The 12522-nt window shown below is 43.1% G+C and overlaps 1 protein-coding gene across 22 annotated transcripts in view; it reads left to right on the top strand.

Moving 5' to 3' along the window:
* Sgip1 (SH3GL interacting endocytic adaptor 1) overlaps window positions 1-12522 on the top strand; it is a 185795-nt gene that overhangs the window by 106997 nt on the left and 66276 nt on the right. Inside the window, exons 1-2 of one of the 22 annotated variants that reach the window (XM_035439756.1) lie at window positions 11111-11251; window positions 11361-11372. The exons of the other annotated variants lie outside the window; for them this stretch is intronic. Coding sequence (XP_035295647.1) covers window positions 11222-11251; window positions 11361-11372 — 42 coding nt within the window. The 5' untranslated portion in view covers window positions 11111-11221. Of the gene's footprint in view, window positions 1-11110; window positions 11252-11360; window positions 11373-12522 lie in introns of those variants that run through there. 22 annotated transcript variants of the gene reach the window in all.

Raw genomic sequence — 12522 nt, 5'->3', positions numbered from 1 at the left:
CATTATAAAAATCTCAGCCTTAGCTTTAGATTTGTACCACTAGTTTTTATAACTTGAATTAACACACTTATATTCATCTATGTTTTGCCTTGTGGCTTTTTACCTTTCTTTCATTCTTTATGCCCTACTCCCTCCATGTCTCATTGTCATCTCTCTCTCACATGCCTAGAATCATCCTGAGTTCCCTCCTTTTCACCCCAAAAGTCCCATCTGTCTCTCCTGCCTAGCTGTTGACCATTCAGCTTTTTATTACACCAATTACAGCAATATGTCTTCACACAGTAGACAAACATCCCACAGCACAGTCCTGAATGTGCATATACATAAAGAGAGATGGGGCTCCACACTGTTGTACTTGGACTCCCCTATGCATGCTACAGCATGTGTGCACACACATACACAAAAATAAACAATGATAACAAAACTAAAACTACAACAGAAAGTATTTTAAGAGACAGGGAAATGTTTAATGGGCAAGAAACAGAGGAATGAGATGCTGAGCCCTTAGAACTTTGAAACTGTTATATGCTTCATTTGAACTCATGGCCCTGTGACTTTCCTATACTTCACAGTGGTATTAAACCTGTACTGGAAAAGTGTTTGATGTTCACAGACCAAATCCCCTCTTATACACACCAGGGTCCTTTGCCGGCCAAGCTTAGTTTTGCAGTCTGTGAGCTGGCCACTTTCTCCCATCATTCAGAGACTCCCAGGATGAAATACAGGTTCCCTGACTTGTGATTGGTCCCTTTTCTTGGACTCACAGGGTAAAATGTTTGTAAACAGTGGGATCCCTCTCTAGATGGTACCTTGACACCACTGAGTCATATGGAGTGATAATGGGCTTCCTCACCACTGCTGACCTTTGTTTTGGAATCCCTACTTCAATGAAACCTGCAGGTAGATATGAGACTTGTCCTGGGGGTAGAACTGTCAACCTCTTCCTCAGGGCCTCCTGGGTTAGCTTTTAGATGAAGCTTCTGCTTCCTCTCCTCCACTGGGGAGCACAGCAACTAAAGCTGTCCTGAGCTTAGCTTCTTTCTACTCCATGTGTACCTGCTTCTCAGCAATCGTCACCTCTTCTCACATTGCCTTTGTGAATTTCCAAGTCCTCTTCTCTTTGGAACAAGGTCTATTATTTCCTTCACCAACTCTTCTCAAGTGGGTTACAGGGAAGCAGCTTCTATCTTTATGCCTTGCCTGGAAATCTGTTGAAAACTAGAGTTCTAGTGAGTATCGAAATTCTTCTATATCATTAAACAGATACTGTACTTTTAATCCAGATCTCATCTTGACCCTTGAGTTTTTTGTAAAATAGAATAAGTGATGCAGGGATGATACAAGGATTAACTCCTAGGTGAGGGGTATTAGTTCTGGTTCTTTCCTGATGTGATCTCCTGGTAATACAGTAACAGAATCAGGCAGACAATGAAAATCACCCATGCTTGTTTTGGACCTCATATCTGTATACGGGAGAGCACTGGGGTTGAGCTGCCTCACCAGAGATAAAAGGCTTTAACAATACAAAGAAAGGTCAAAACTGCTAGACATCCTAGAAGGCTAGAGAGTTCTACTCCCGAGTGTCACTCAAAAGTCCAAGAACTTTCTGCTCTGCCTTCCTGGGTCATTACGGCCTTACATCATCAAGCATCTTCCTGTTTAGACTTTTGAGATGGAAGAGAAAAAATGGAAAGCATGTGTTTCCCTTTAAAGGTTTAACTCGGATGGTGCACACAGCACTGCCACTGAGATCCTAACAATAATTCACTGTCATAGCCAGATCTGCTGCAAGGAAGTCTGGGAAATGTAGTCTTCCCCTGGAAAGACATATGGCAGACTAAAATCCTGGTTGTTACTAAAAGACAGATTAACAAATGATAATCAGAAGGACACTGGCAGTTTCTGCCACTATAACACAAATGATGCTAGATTATTTGGGGGAGTCCATTAGGAACCAAATAAAGGGGGTAGGAAGTTCTCTTTCAAAAATGTCTAATTAATTTTTAAAAACAATCTTATTTTACATACCAATCCCAGTTCCCTCTTCTTCCTGTCCTCTCATCCCCCCCCACCAACTCCCCATACCACCCCACATCCACTCCTCAGGGAGGGTGAGGCCTCCCATGAGGGATCATCAAAGTCTAACATAACATTTGGAGCAGGACCTAAGCCTTCCCCCGTGTATCTAGGCTGAGAGAGTATCCCTCCATTGGGGAATGGGCTCCTAAAGCCCATTCGTGCACTAGGGATAAACCTAATCAATTTTTAAAGATGAGTGATGCTATGTTGCATGTTAGCTACCATCAAGGTGAACAGAAAAAAAGGTTCAGCTTGGGTATCTTGTGTGGTCAGTGTGTGCCTCTCCAGCAAAAGGAGTGACTCCTCTGTCTTCATTGCTTTTGGGTCATCTTATTTGAGATAAGGCCTCACTGTGTATCACTAACTGGCTTGTAACTCACTGTGTAGACCAGCTGGCCTCAAACTCACAAATACCTGCCCACCTCTGCCTCCTGAACTCTGGAATTAAAAGTATGCACCACTATTCCTGGCCAAAAGAATACTCACTACTTAGAGCAGGGTATTTCATTGTTGAACATGTTAGGATTTTTATCCTTGATTATGGTTGTCCAAATATAATGTCCCTCCTTTTGTCAGCTGACCTTGAGTCTAACACCTGTGGGATGCTGTGGACACAAAGTGATAATTTTGTACAGCCAGCGACAGCCTATGTTGAACTCTGGAGGCTGGGTGATGCTTCCATGTTATGTGTTTGGCTGAGGAGAAACTGCTATAGTACAATATCCTTGGTACTCTTAAGAGCCATGGTAAGACATGACCTCCAACATCCCAGCTCTGTGCAGCTAAGGCAAATGTTGAGGTATGCACAGTTGAAGACTGCCTGCCTCGAAGTTGGTGCAAGCAACCCTTCTTCAGGGGAATGCATGGCACATTTTTGTGTCCACCCTAAATCTTCTGCATTTGAGACAGAGATTTATGAATCATCGACACTCAATAAATACCTGTGAGTCAACAAAAGTCAATGGGACTAGGCCAAGGATGGAGCAGTGTGGGATGCGGCTGCCCTCTACTTCTACACTCATCCTCACCTTATCCTCTTTTGTTGAACCAATGATGATTCACCCAACTATGCCCTCACCCTGGCCTTCTCAAGCTTCCTTTACATCCTTTGTATTCAAACTAGTTACAGTGTCAGAAGTCATAAGAAACAGAGCTGGATTTGAGAGACATGGAGTGTCCAAAGCCCTGGGAGAAGGAGACAGGTGGGAGTAGTTACCATGGCACCTAAGGCTACTGCCTTCATTTCCAGGTGCCTACTGGAAATTCTTCTGTTTAAATACTTGGCTTGAGAATGTAGGTCACTAGCAGGCAGCTGCCCTGTAACAAGAAGAAGGCATGGATGTGAGCTGGCCTGGCCGCTGTGTTCTTCCTGTGTCTCTTTAGATGAGCCCTGGGACTGTGATGGAGAGCATATCTCCTCACGTATAAAGTCAAGATCATAATGAGACCCGGGGATGATTTGGATGCTGACTTTCATAGGCCTCTGTCAGGGCCAAATCTCATTTAGCCTTCTGTTGTTCATCCTTAGTGAGATGGGGACCTGTTTAAAAACAGCTGAAGGACGGGCATACAGAGAATCCTGGTGGCAGTACCGATTGTCACCAGTGCTTTGCAGCCATTGGTTTCCTCATCACTATTCTGTAATTCTTTTCCTCCCTTTTGGGAGCAGTTCTCTGCTTCTGCATTTCTAGTTGTGCTCTGAGAGCACACTGTGTCTTCATTCCCTGACAAGGCTGGAGTGAGGGGATCAGCATCTCCTGCCTGCCTTAGACTTTCCTTCTTCAACAGATCTGACTTGGCATCTAGAGGAACTTTTAAGTCCAATTTCTCTATTCTAGACAGATGAGATTGATTTTTCTGTCAACACACATAGCAACCATGCTTGCCACTGAGAGAACTAGGGTGTGGTGAGAAAGACGACTAGCTCAGCTTGCTAGTTCTGCTGTTCAGGAATGGTGTTTAAACCTGTATGAGACCCCGTCTGTGGGTTCTGGAATTGGAATAGCAAACACACTGTGGGACAGAAGGTGCAGTGTCATTTCCATTCCTCCCAGCAACAGACACATGAGACAGGCCCTTTGCAAACTTGGAGCTGATGAACACCTCCATTACACGACATTACAAAGAGACAGCTTTGTTCTCTTTTTTAAGGATTTATTTATTTTTATTTTATGTACATTGGTGTTTTGCCTGCATGTATATCTGTGTGATGGTGTTAGGTCCTCTGGGACTGGAGTTATAGACAGTTGTGAGCCACCACATGGGTGCTGGGAATTGAACCTAGGTCCTCTGGAAGAGCAGCCAGTGCTCTCAACCCCTGAGCCATCTCTCCAGACCCATGCATTGTTCATAAAGAGTAAAGTAACACTGAACTTTAAGGTCCCTTTCCAAACCACGGCAGAAGCAGAATTCAATATACAATTTAATTTTCCTAAATGTAGTTTTCTTTAAGGTAACTAGAGGAAAATGAATAGATACTTATTGCAATAATATCACAGTTCTTCAAATGAGTCACTCCTCAGCTAGTGATCTTGGTGAGTTCCAAAATCTACCTTTGGTTTCTTCATCTGTAAACACTGACAATTCTTATACTTCCTCGTGGGGCTGCTCAGAGAGATGCATGAGTTGATGGCTAATGAACACTCACACTGCACGTGACATTCAGAGACAATCTCAATGTCATTAGAATTGTCTGCAGAGCCTACATTTTTTAAGAATATCATTATTGCTCATATTTAGGTGGCCCAAGCACTCAACAGTCATTTAGACCCAAGATCAATAATTAGTTAGCCTAAGCATCAAAGCTGGGGAAACATGCTCATAACGTTCCCTTATAGTAATTCTAGAAGTCTTATTAAATCATTTCAAGTGTGGTTCTTCATCAAAAAGCTGCACTGAAGACTGGTGCCTACCTGGAAAATCAACTTTCTTACTCTTCAAGATATTTTACCAGATAGTTCAACCCATGCTGCTTGTAGTAGACACACACTGACATCCCCTTATTCCCCAAGCCCCCTTTCCACCCCTTGGTTTTCTGAAGTTGTGGTTTGTCTCCCTTCCTCCTCCCAGGGTCTCTGGTTGGGAGTCTCTTTCCTTCTGGAACACACAGGGAGCAGCAGTTTTAGCGACGCTTAGTGAACACTAGAAGACAGGTGGCCTCAATGGAACATAAGAGCTTTTCCTTTCTCTAGTGTTGCAGTGTTCACCTCTGGTCTTCAGGGAGCCAGGACTCATTGCCCGCCTGCCCCTAGGAGATTTGTTTTTATACATGTTAGCTCTGCAGCAATTCAGGGATTATTTTCCCCTCTGGATTGAGTCAAAGCTAAATTCACAATCTGACTCACACATGCCTTGCTCACCCATGCGATCTTGGCCTCATCATCATGGGAAGCTCTGCTACAGGTGTAGATTTAGATGCATAGCTCTGCCCCCAAACTACATTTCCAGCTCATCATTGGAAGACCAAGATCAAGTAGGAAGAGCACAGGCCATGTGTCTGTGTGACCTGTCCAAGTTACTTAACTCTAAGCCTCAGTTCTCCAGTCTGTAAAATGGGAAGAGTAGTACTGGCTTTCTTAGAGCTGAGGTCAGAGTTGTCAGAGTTGTCTAGATGTGCTTGAACAGCCAGCCCAGCCAGGGCTCCTTAATAATTGGTTCTCTTCAGCAGCGCTTTCCTTTCCCTTTATTTGAGAGACTTTCGAGAGACAGAAGGAAATAAAAATAGCAAGGAAGGATCTGTGTGAAGTCAAGAAGAGGGCTCGTAGCATAGTTGGAAATAGGAGGCGGTTAAGTATAGGTTTGTACCTTCTTCCTCCAACCCTGCAAATTCAGTGACATGAGGAGTTAATGCATTACCAAGTATGATATGCTTTTTGAATTTGATCTTGTTCTTGGACATGTGCAATCTGTAGTGGGGTTATTTATCCAAAAATTATGAGTTGGGGGAGATAGCTTTGAACTGTAGACAGACTGGTGCTGATTGCTGAATCCAGGTGGCCCACCCACCTTCCGCCCCCGAATTACCCTGCCAGAGAGCAAACTCCACAAATTTGCTGCTGCTTGGTAACACCACCCCCTTTCCTGTCCTCACTTTGGCAGAAGGTTCAGCACCCCATTGAGCTTAGTAGAAAACACAGAGTCATCAGTTGGGGGGGGGGGCGCTCCAGGTTCCTGCACACCAGGAGAAACTAACAACTACCGGATAGTTCTAGGCACTGTACACACAGACGTTGTGTGCACAGGAAGCTGGAGAGCAAATGCTCAGCTTGCATTTCGCTCACCAAGTAAGCTTTTAGCTCTACCGGATTTGGATTTGTTTAGACAAGGGCTAGCAAAAACGGGGTACTAAAGTTTCCACTCCTGGATTCCAAACCTCTGCAGACATTGCAGAGGTAGTTTGAGATCTCCCTCTAGATGGGGCTCTAAGAGCAGCCTGACCCATCAGTCCAAGTTATACCTAAAACAATAAGTACTGTTTCGGGTTTTCGTTTCAGGACCCTCAAGAGAAGGATAGAGAACATGCTAGAAACTTCTCTTTCAAGATATGTCATTTCCTTCTCCATGTTTTAGTAAATCACCAACTGTCCACAGAAGACAAGTCTATGTCTAAATGTGTTGGTTCCTTCCTTTGTTACTAGTTTTCTTTCCTCTGGAGCATTCTGTTGCTTCCATTTCCTGACCTTTATCACAATATCATTTCCCAAACCACCCATTCCTGCCTTATTTTGTTAGGGAGAAATCCTTGCATTGATTCATGTTTTGGTCTGAAACAAGAGTAAGGTGTTTGGTTCTCATTCTTGCACACCTTAGTCATTATATCCCCAGAAAACTCTGGTTGCACTGAGTACAAGATCTTGTTGACCTACATGAGGTCTAGCAGAATTTCCTTGTGTAACTCCTGGTTCTTCCACTTTGTTGCACTGACTTAGGCAAGCTGACCTGTTTTAGGGGTTTGATCATGGTGAAGACGACCACAGATGCATAAAACATATAAACATCTTAGACTAGCCACACCAGAATTAGGAATTATATGCTTTTAATTACGTCAATTGCAATTTTTTTACAGGCTGACTTTTCTACCTTTCAAATTCTCCTTGACTATGTTAGTCCTCCCACTGTGGAGTCGGGAATCTGAGTTCTTTTTAGTAGCTAATGGCCATAATCGGAGAACAATGAACTCCAAAGAAGCAATCAATTTGTAAAATAACTTCTAGAGGGATGCATCATTTGTTAACAGTTCTGGCAACTGCCCCTGCACTCAGAGGAGGGTAGGATTAGTCTCCCCCAAGGAGCCATTTCCACCAGAGCAGGCAGCATTGACTAACACACAGTACATGAACTGGGTTCTCTAGAGAAACAGAAGTGGTAGAATGGAAGTACATTACAAAGGGCATCTTGTTATATTAGCTTACATTGTGGGGAAGCGGGTAGTCCAGTCAGAGCCCTTTGCATGCTGGAGAGGGCAAAAACTCAGATACTTCAGTCCCAGTCTGGAACTGAAGACCTGGAAGGTTCCTGGAGAGTCACTAGTCTGTTGTAGGCTAAAGAAATTGGGTTTCAATGTCAATGAATGATGGCAGCAGCAATAGCAACAGTTAGGTAGATACACTCACCAGCAAGGAGAAAAGGCAGCCAAGCAAGCAAAAGCACCACCATTCTTCCCTCAGGCTTCTTAACATCTCGGCTGGCTGCTCCAGGGAAAGCATCCCCACCCCACCTCAGTTAAACCTGCCTAGAAATTCCCTCCCAGACTCACTCAGAGGCTTGTTTCATTGTTGATTCCAGATACGATCCAGTTGACCACATTAACCATCACAGATGGGATTTAGAAAATATTCATCTATTGAATGAATAGTCCCACCATGAGTAATTGTGTAGAACTCAGCATCTAACCATAAAACCATGGGACTTATATTGTGTTGTTTTGTTTAAAAAAGAAAAGATTTATGATTCCCAGTTCAGTGACTCTTTTCCACTTTGTGCCATCCATGTTTCCTTCTCCACTGATGGCATGATGGCCATGGGGCATTCCTGGTGCCCTGACAGGTTCTAGGTTCTTTCATCAAAGCTTATCCATGTGTTTCCTCCCTTGAGACTTCCTTTTGGGGCTTTTCTGCCCCAATCCTGCACTCTGCAGTAAGAAATCTTTTTTCTCTTCTGAGGTTTTCTGTTTGGATTCTAAACACCAAGGCTTCAAGCATCTGGAATGTCACCATTGTCATCAATACCATCACCACCATCATCATCATTATTATTATTTAGTTTTTCTAGACACAGTTTCTCTTTATAACCTTGGCTATCCAGGAACTTGCTTTGTCCTCAAGTTCACAGACATCTACCTGCCTCTGCCTCTTGAGTACTGGAATTAAAGTCATGTGCCACCACCTCCAACTTTGGAATTTACTTTCTTAAACCACAATAATTAGTTTTATTCTTTAAAAGTTTCTATAGCATATGAAAAATACAAGATTCAGATAATAGTGAAAAAATAAATATCCATTTGTCCTCTGGGGGCTATATGTTAGTGCCATTAATCAATAACATCATATGTGATAGATGGGTTGTTTTTTGAGACAGGATTTTGCTTTGTAGCCCAGACTGACCTGGAGTGCTGTAGGCCAAGATGGCTTCAAATCCACAATCCTGCATTTGCTCACTGAGTGCTAGGATTATAGACATGTGTCATCACAGCCAGCAGGAAGTGTAATTTTCCATCACTTTAGAAAAATATGAGTATAACTCACACAAATTCTATCAAAAATAGGGCCATGTGTGTAGGCCTAAACTACATGTCCCACTGTGGACAGCATAGATGGAAGGCAAGATGCACTGACCTCATTTGTTTTGTCTATTTAAAGTTTCTTACCCACATCTTATCCTACTTGTATCCTGCTCTTGTGTTTTCTAACATGGAGAACCAAAACAGACTTCCCAAGATCAATACGAAATAGTAGCATATGTCACAGCTACATGTTATGTTTTCTGACATTGTTTACTGTGTCAGTCTGTGTCCTTAAGCCAAGGGCAATAGTAGCTAGTCACTCATCCTTGAGAGTTCATAGTGACAGCTGTAAGTCACACTGGAACAGAGTGAATAGTCTTACCAGCAACCTGGTGACCCTCAGAGACAGAACACCCTTGCCCCTCCTCAGAGCCCCACTGGGTACCAGCTGCCATTCCTCCCCCTTGTCCCACTTCTTCCCGTCGCCCTGTGTCCTCTTTCCCAGATAGCTGGGCTGTGTCTTTACCAGCTTCAAGTGTCACCTCAAGTCACCCTCAGCCACATTATTGAAATCACAAGCACCCTGACTTCGGATTCCTAAACTCCTTTATTTAAAAAATGTGTTTACCATCTTCTAAATACTAATACCCTGCTTATATGTTGTATTTATTACCTGTTTATTTATTGTATTTATTATTTTGTCCATCTTCTTTCCCAACTCCCAAAAGTGAGCTGGTTACAATGTTCCTATTTCTGTTGTTCACTAGTGTGCCTGGACTAGTGTCTCGTCTTTACTGAGTGCTCATTAAATGTCTATTAATAGCCAAGCCAACCATTTGGATCCTTATGGATACACAACTAGTCACAAATGACAAGAAACAGTTGGTTTAAGCCAGGGAATGGAGGTGCTCACCTTTAATCCCAGTCCTTGGGAGGTAGAGGCAGCTGGACCTCTGTGAGTCTGAAGCCACTGCAGTTCCAAATCAAGTTCCAGGACAGCTAAGACTGTTACACAAAGAAACCCGGTCTTGAAAAACTACATGCCCCACTGTGGCTACTAGGAAGCATTTATGTTTTCTATAAAAGAAAGCCCACCCAGGATATGTAGTCCTATAATTCTCCATTAATGTGTATAAAGCCATGCCACCTCCTTGGAATCTGGAGTCTGTAACTTATGTTAGCACCCAAGGTCACTAATGGCAGAGAAATGAACGTTCAAGGAGGAACTAAGTGAAATACTGATAAAAGCTGGTAAAGGAACTGCTTCAAATAAGGCCACATATCTCGGCTATTCGCAATTCTGCCTTACTTAGAGAACAAATCGTGTTTCCGTATTTCAGGCAACACTGTGCCTCAAACATTTGTATAATGATTTAATGGGCCCAAAGATGGAATTCATAAACATGAGGGCAAACTATTCACAGCAACGTTTGGGGCTAGAGGAGGTTCCGTTGTCGCCACTGCTGTGGAGTTCATTGAGGGGAGATGGCAGATAATACAAAACAGGGACTGCAGAGCTTGCTTCCAAGGATCTTCTTTTGTTTTCCTGAGGAAGGGAGGGAGGGAGAGAGGAAGGGGGGAGAAAAGAGAGACTGGGATGCATGGAAAAGGTCTCATGAGAAAAAAATTCTTCTGGCCTTGAAGAATGAAAAAGAGTTTTTGACTGGCTGAGGGGGAAAAGCCATTGAGGCTGATGGCAGTAGAGAGAAGGCAGAAAAGCCTTGAGTGTATGCTACACTCGAAAGGTGTCAAGAAAGGTATGCAGCTAAGTTCAGAAATCACAGAAAAACTACAGAGAAGGGGCAGGAGCTGGGTGCATCTGCAGGCTGTCACGGAGGCAACATGCTAGAGTGGAGCTCTCATTCCGTTCTCTAAACAGCCAGGGGAGTTGGACTTTTTTCTTGGAAGGTGATTCTGGGGAACAGTGAAGGAGAGCTGAAGACCCACACCATGCTTAGAAGAACACGGAGAAAGCTCAGGGAGTCCTACTGTCCATGACAGACGATGGTTCCTTGCTAACATGTTGTTGAGGAAAAGAGTATACTGAGGACCAGGCATCACTCACTAGGGAGAGATGATGTCACTGTCCACAGAGAGCAGAAGGAAATGAAAGACAGGATTAGAGACAAGCTAGCCTGTAGTCAGGATGAATTGAGAAGACACACTGTCAGGTTCCAGAGTGAGATTAGTTTCTGGAACATTTTCCAGTTGTCATGTAATAGCCATGTCTAGCTGTAATGAATTAATGTGATTTTCCAGTTACTTCCAACATTCTGTTCCAAGACATGAATCTGTTTGATCATTGTGAGACATTGAGAAGAAAGTTTAAAATGTGCTTCCATGGAGCCATGCCTCTGCCCTCAGAATCTTGAACAGAAGACAGTAACCCAAGAGTGACCATGTCAGACATGAACAGAAAGCATGTGCAGAAACACGCGCGCAGGCAACTTGGTGGGCTGCTTTAAATGGGGTCCCTCAGATCTCCAATGCCTCTTCTTGAAGATGTGTGTCACCTCTCTCACTGTGTCTTCATTTTTCTCCCCCATGCCTTCGCTTTTAGAGGAAAAGTCCGGTAAGAGAAAACATATCCTTCCCATGCTTTGGACAAATTATTATGTGTTCTATTCATTCTCATCATCTGTATATCTAATGCTTGTTTAATATCAAAAAAAGTTTCAAATATTTCAGTCAGTTGCTAAGAGATTTCATGCCCATTATCATGGGCTACAAAGTAGTTTTGTAGAGGGTCACAGGCATACAGCCCAATACTTTCCATCCAAGGTTTCATTTCTTACAGCTTCCACTTTAACTGGTCAAGCTACCTCCACAGACCTTGAACATTTCATTGTTTTAAATGAACAACCTGCTAGAATCCAGAGTGTTTGTGGAACTGGCCTGAGAATGGGGGAGGGGAGAGTAGAGGATTTCGGACTGGTCTGTTTTTATTCATTTTTGTATTTGTAAATCAAAATACCTCCTCCTGGGATTGCTGGAGACTGGAAAGAGGGACCTTTTTTTGTAAAGGCAGAAGAATAGCTCTGTGGATCACAAGTTCTTGCTGCCAAGTCCAGTGACCTGCGTTTGAATCCTGGGAACCACAAGGTAGAAGGAGAAACTGATTCCCACTCACATTGTCCTATGACCTCCACGCACAGCATGGCATGCATGCACCTGCAAACAGACACACAAAATGAGTACAATAAAATATAAATCACTTTCTGGGTGCTACTTGCTAGTGCGGGTTGGGGGGGTGATTTTTAGCGACAGTACAAATTGGATACAATGTAATTACATCTTTATCTTAGAGCAACATAGATGTTAAAACAAAACAATTTTTTTAAAAGAAAGGAAAAGAAGAAAGTAAAGTCTGTTTTCCTGTTTTCATAGTTGCCTGGAGTACTGGGAACATATTCTTAGCATATCTGTCCAAGGCTGATGTGGGTAATGCTAGTATAAAATACAAACACGAGTTTTGGGGGGTTTTGGGGGGTTTTTTGTTTTGTTTTGTTTTGTTTTGTTTTGTTTTTACATCAGCCCACACTAAGAGTTGGTTGGTTTATTCCACTGAGCTCAGCTAGGGGGATGCTGGGAACATGGGCTTACCTTGTATACTGGCTCCATCTATACCTAAACTGCACTCAAAATTCAGGTGTCAGGAAGGAGGAATGGGAGACACAAAAAGAACAAAAATGAATCCAAGTAATAAAATTTGCCAAAATGTG

This window comes from Cricetulus griseus, chromosome 2, assembly GCF_003668045.3.
Source record: "Cricetulus griseus strain 17A/GY chromosome 2, alternate assembly CriGri-PICRH-1.0, whole genome shotgun sequence".
Classification (NCBI taxonomy): Eukaryota; Metazoa; Chordata; class Mammalia; order Rodentia; family Cricetidae; genus Cricetulus; species Cricetulus griseus.
The sequence above is the reverse complement of the archived record's forward strand: the minus strand, read 5'-3'. Positions and strand labels throughout refer to the sequence as shown.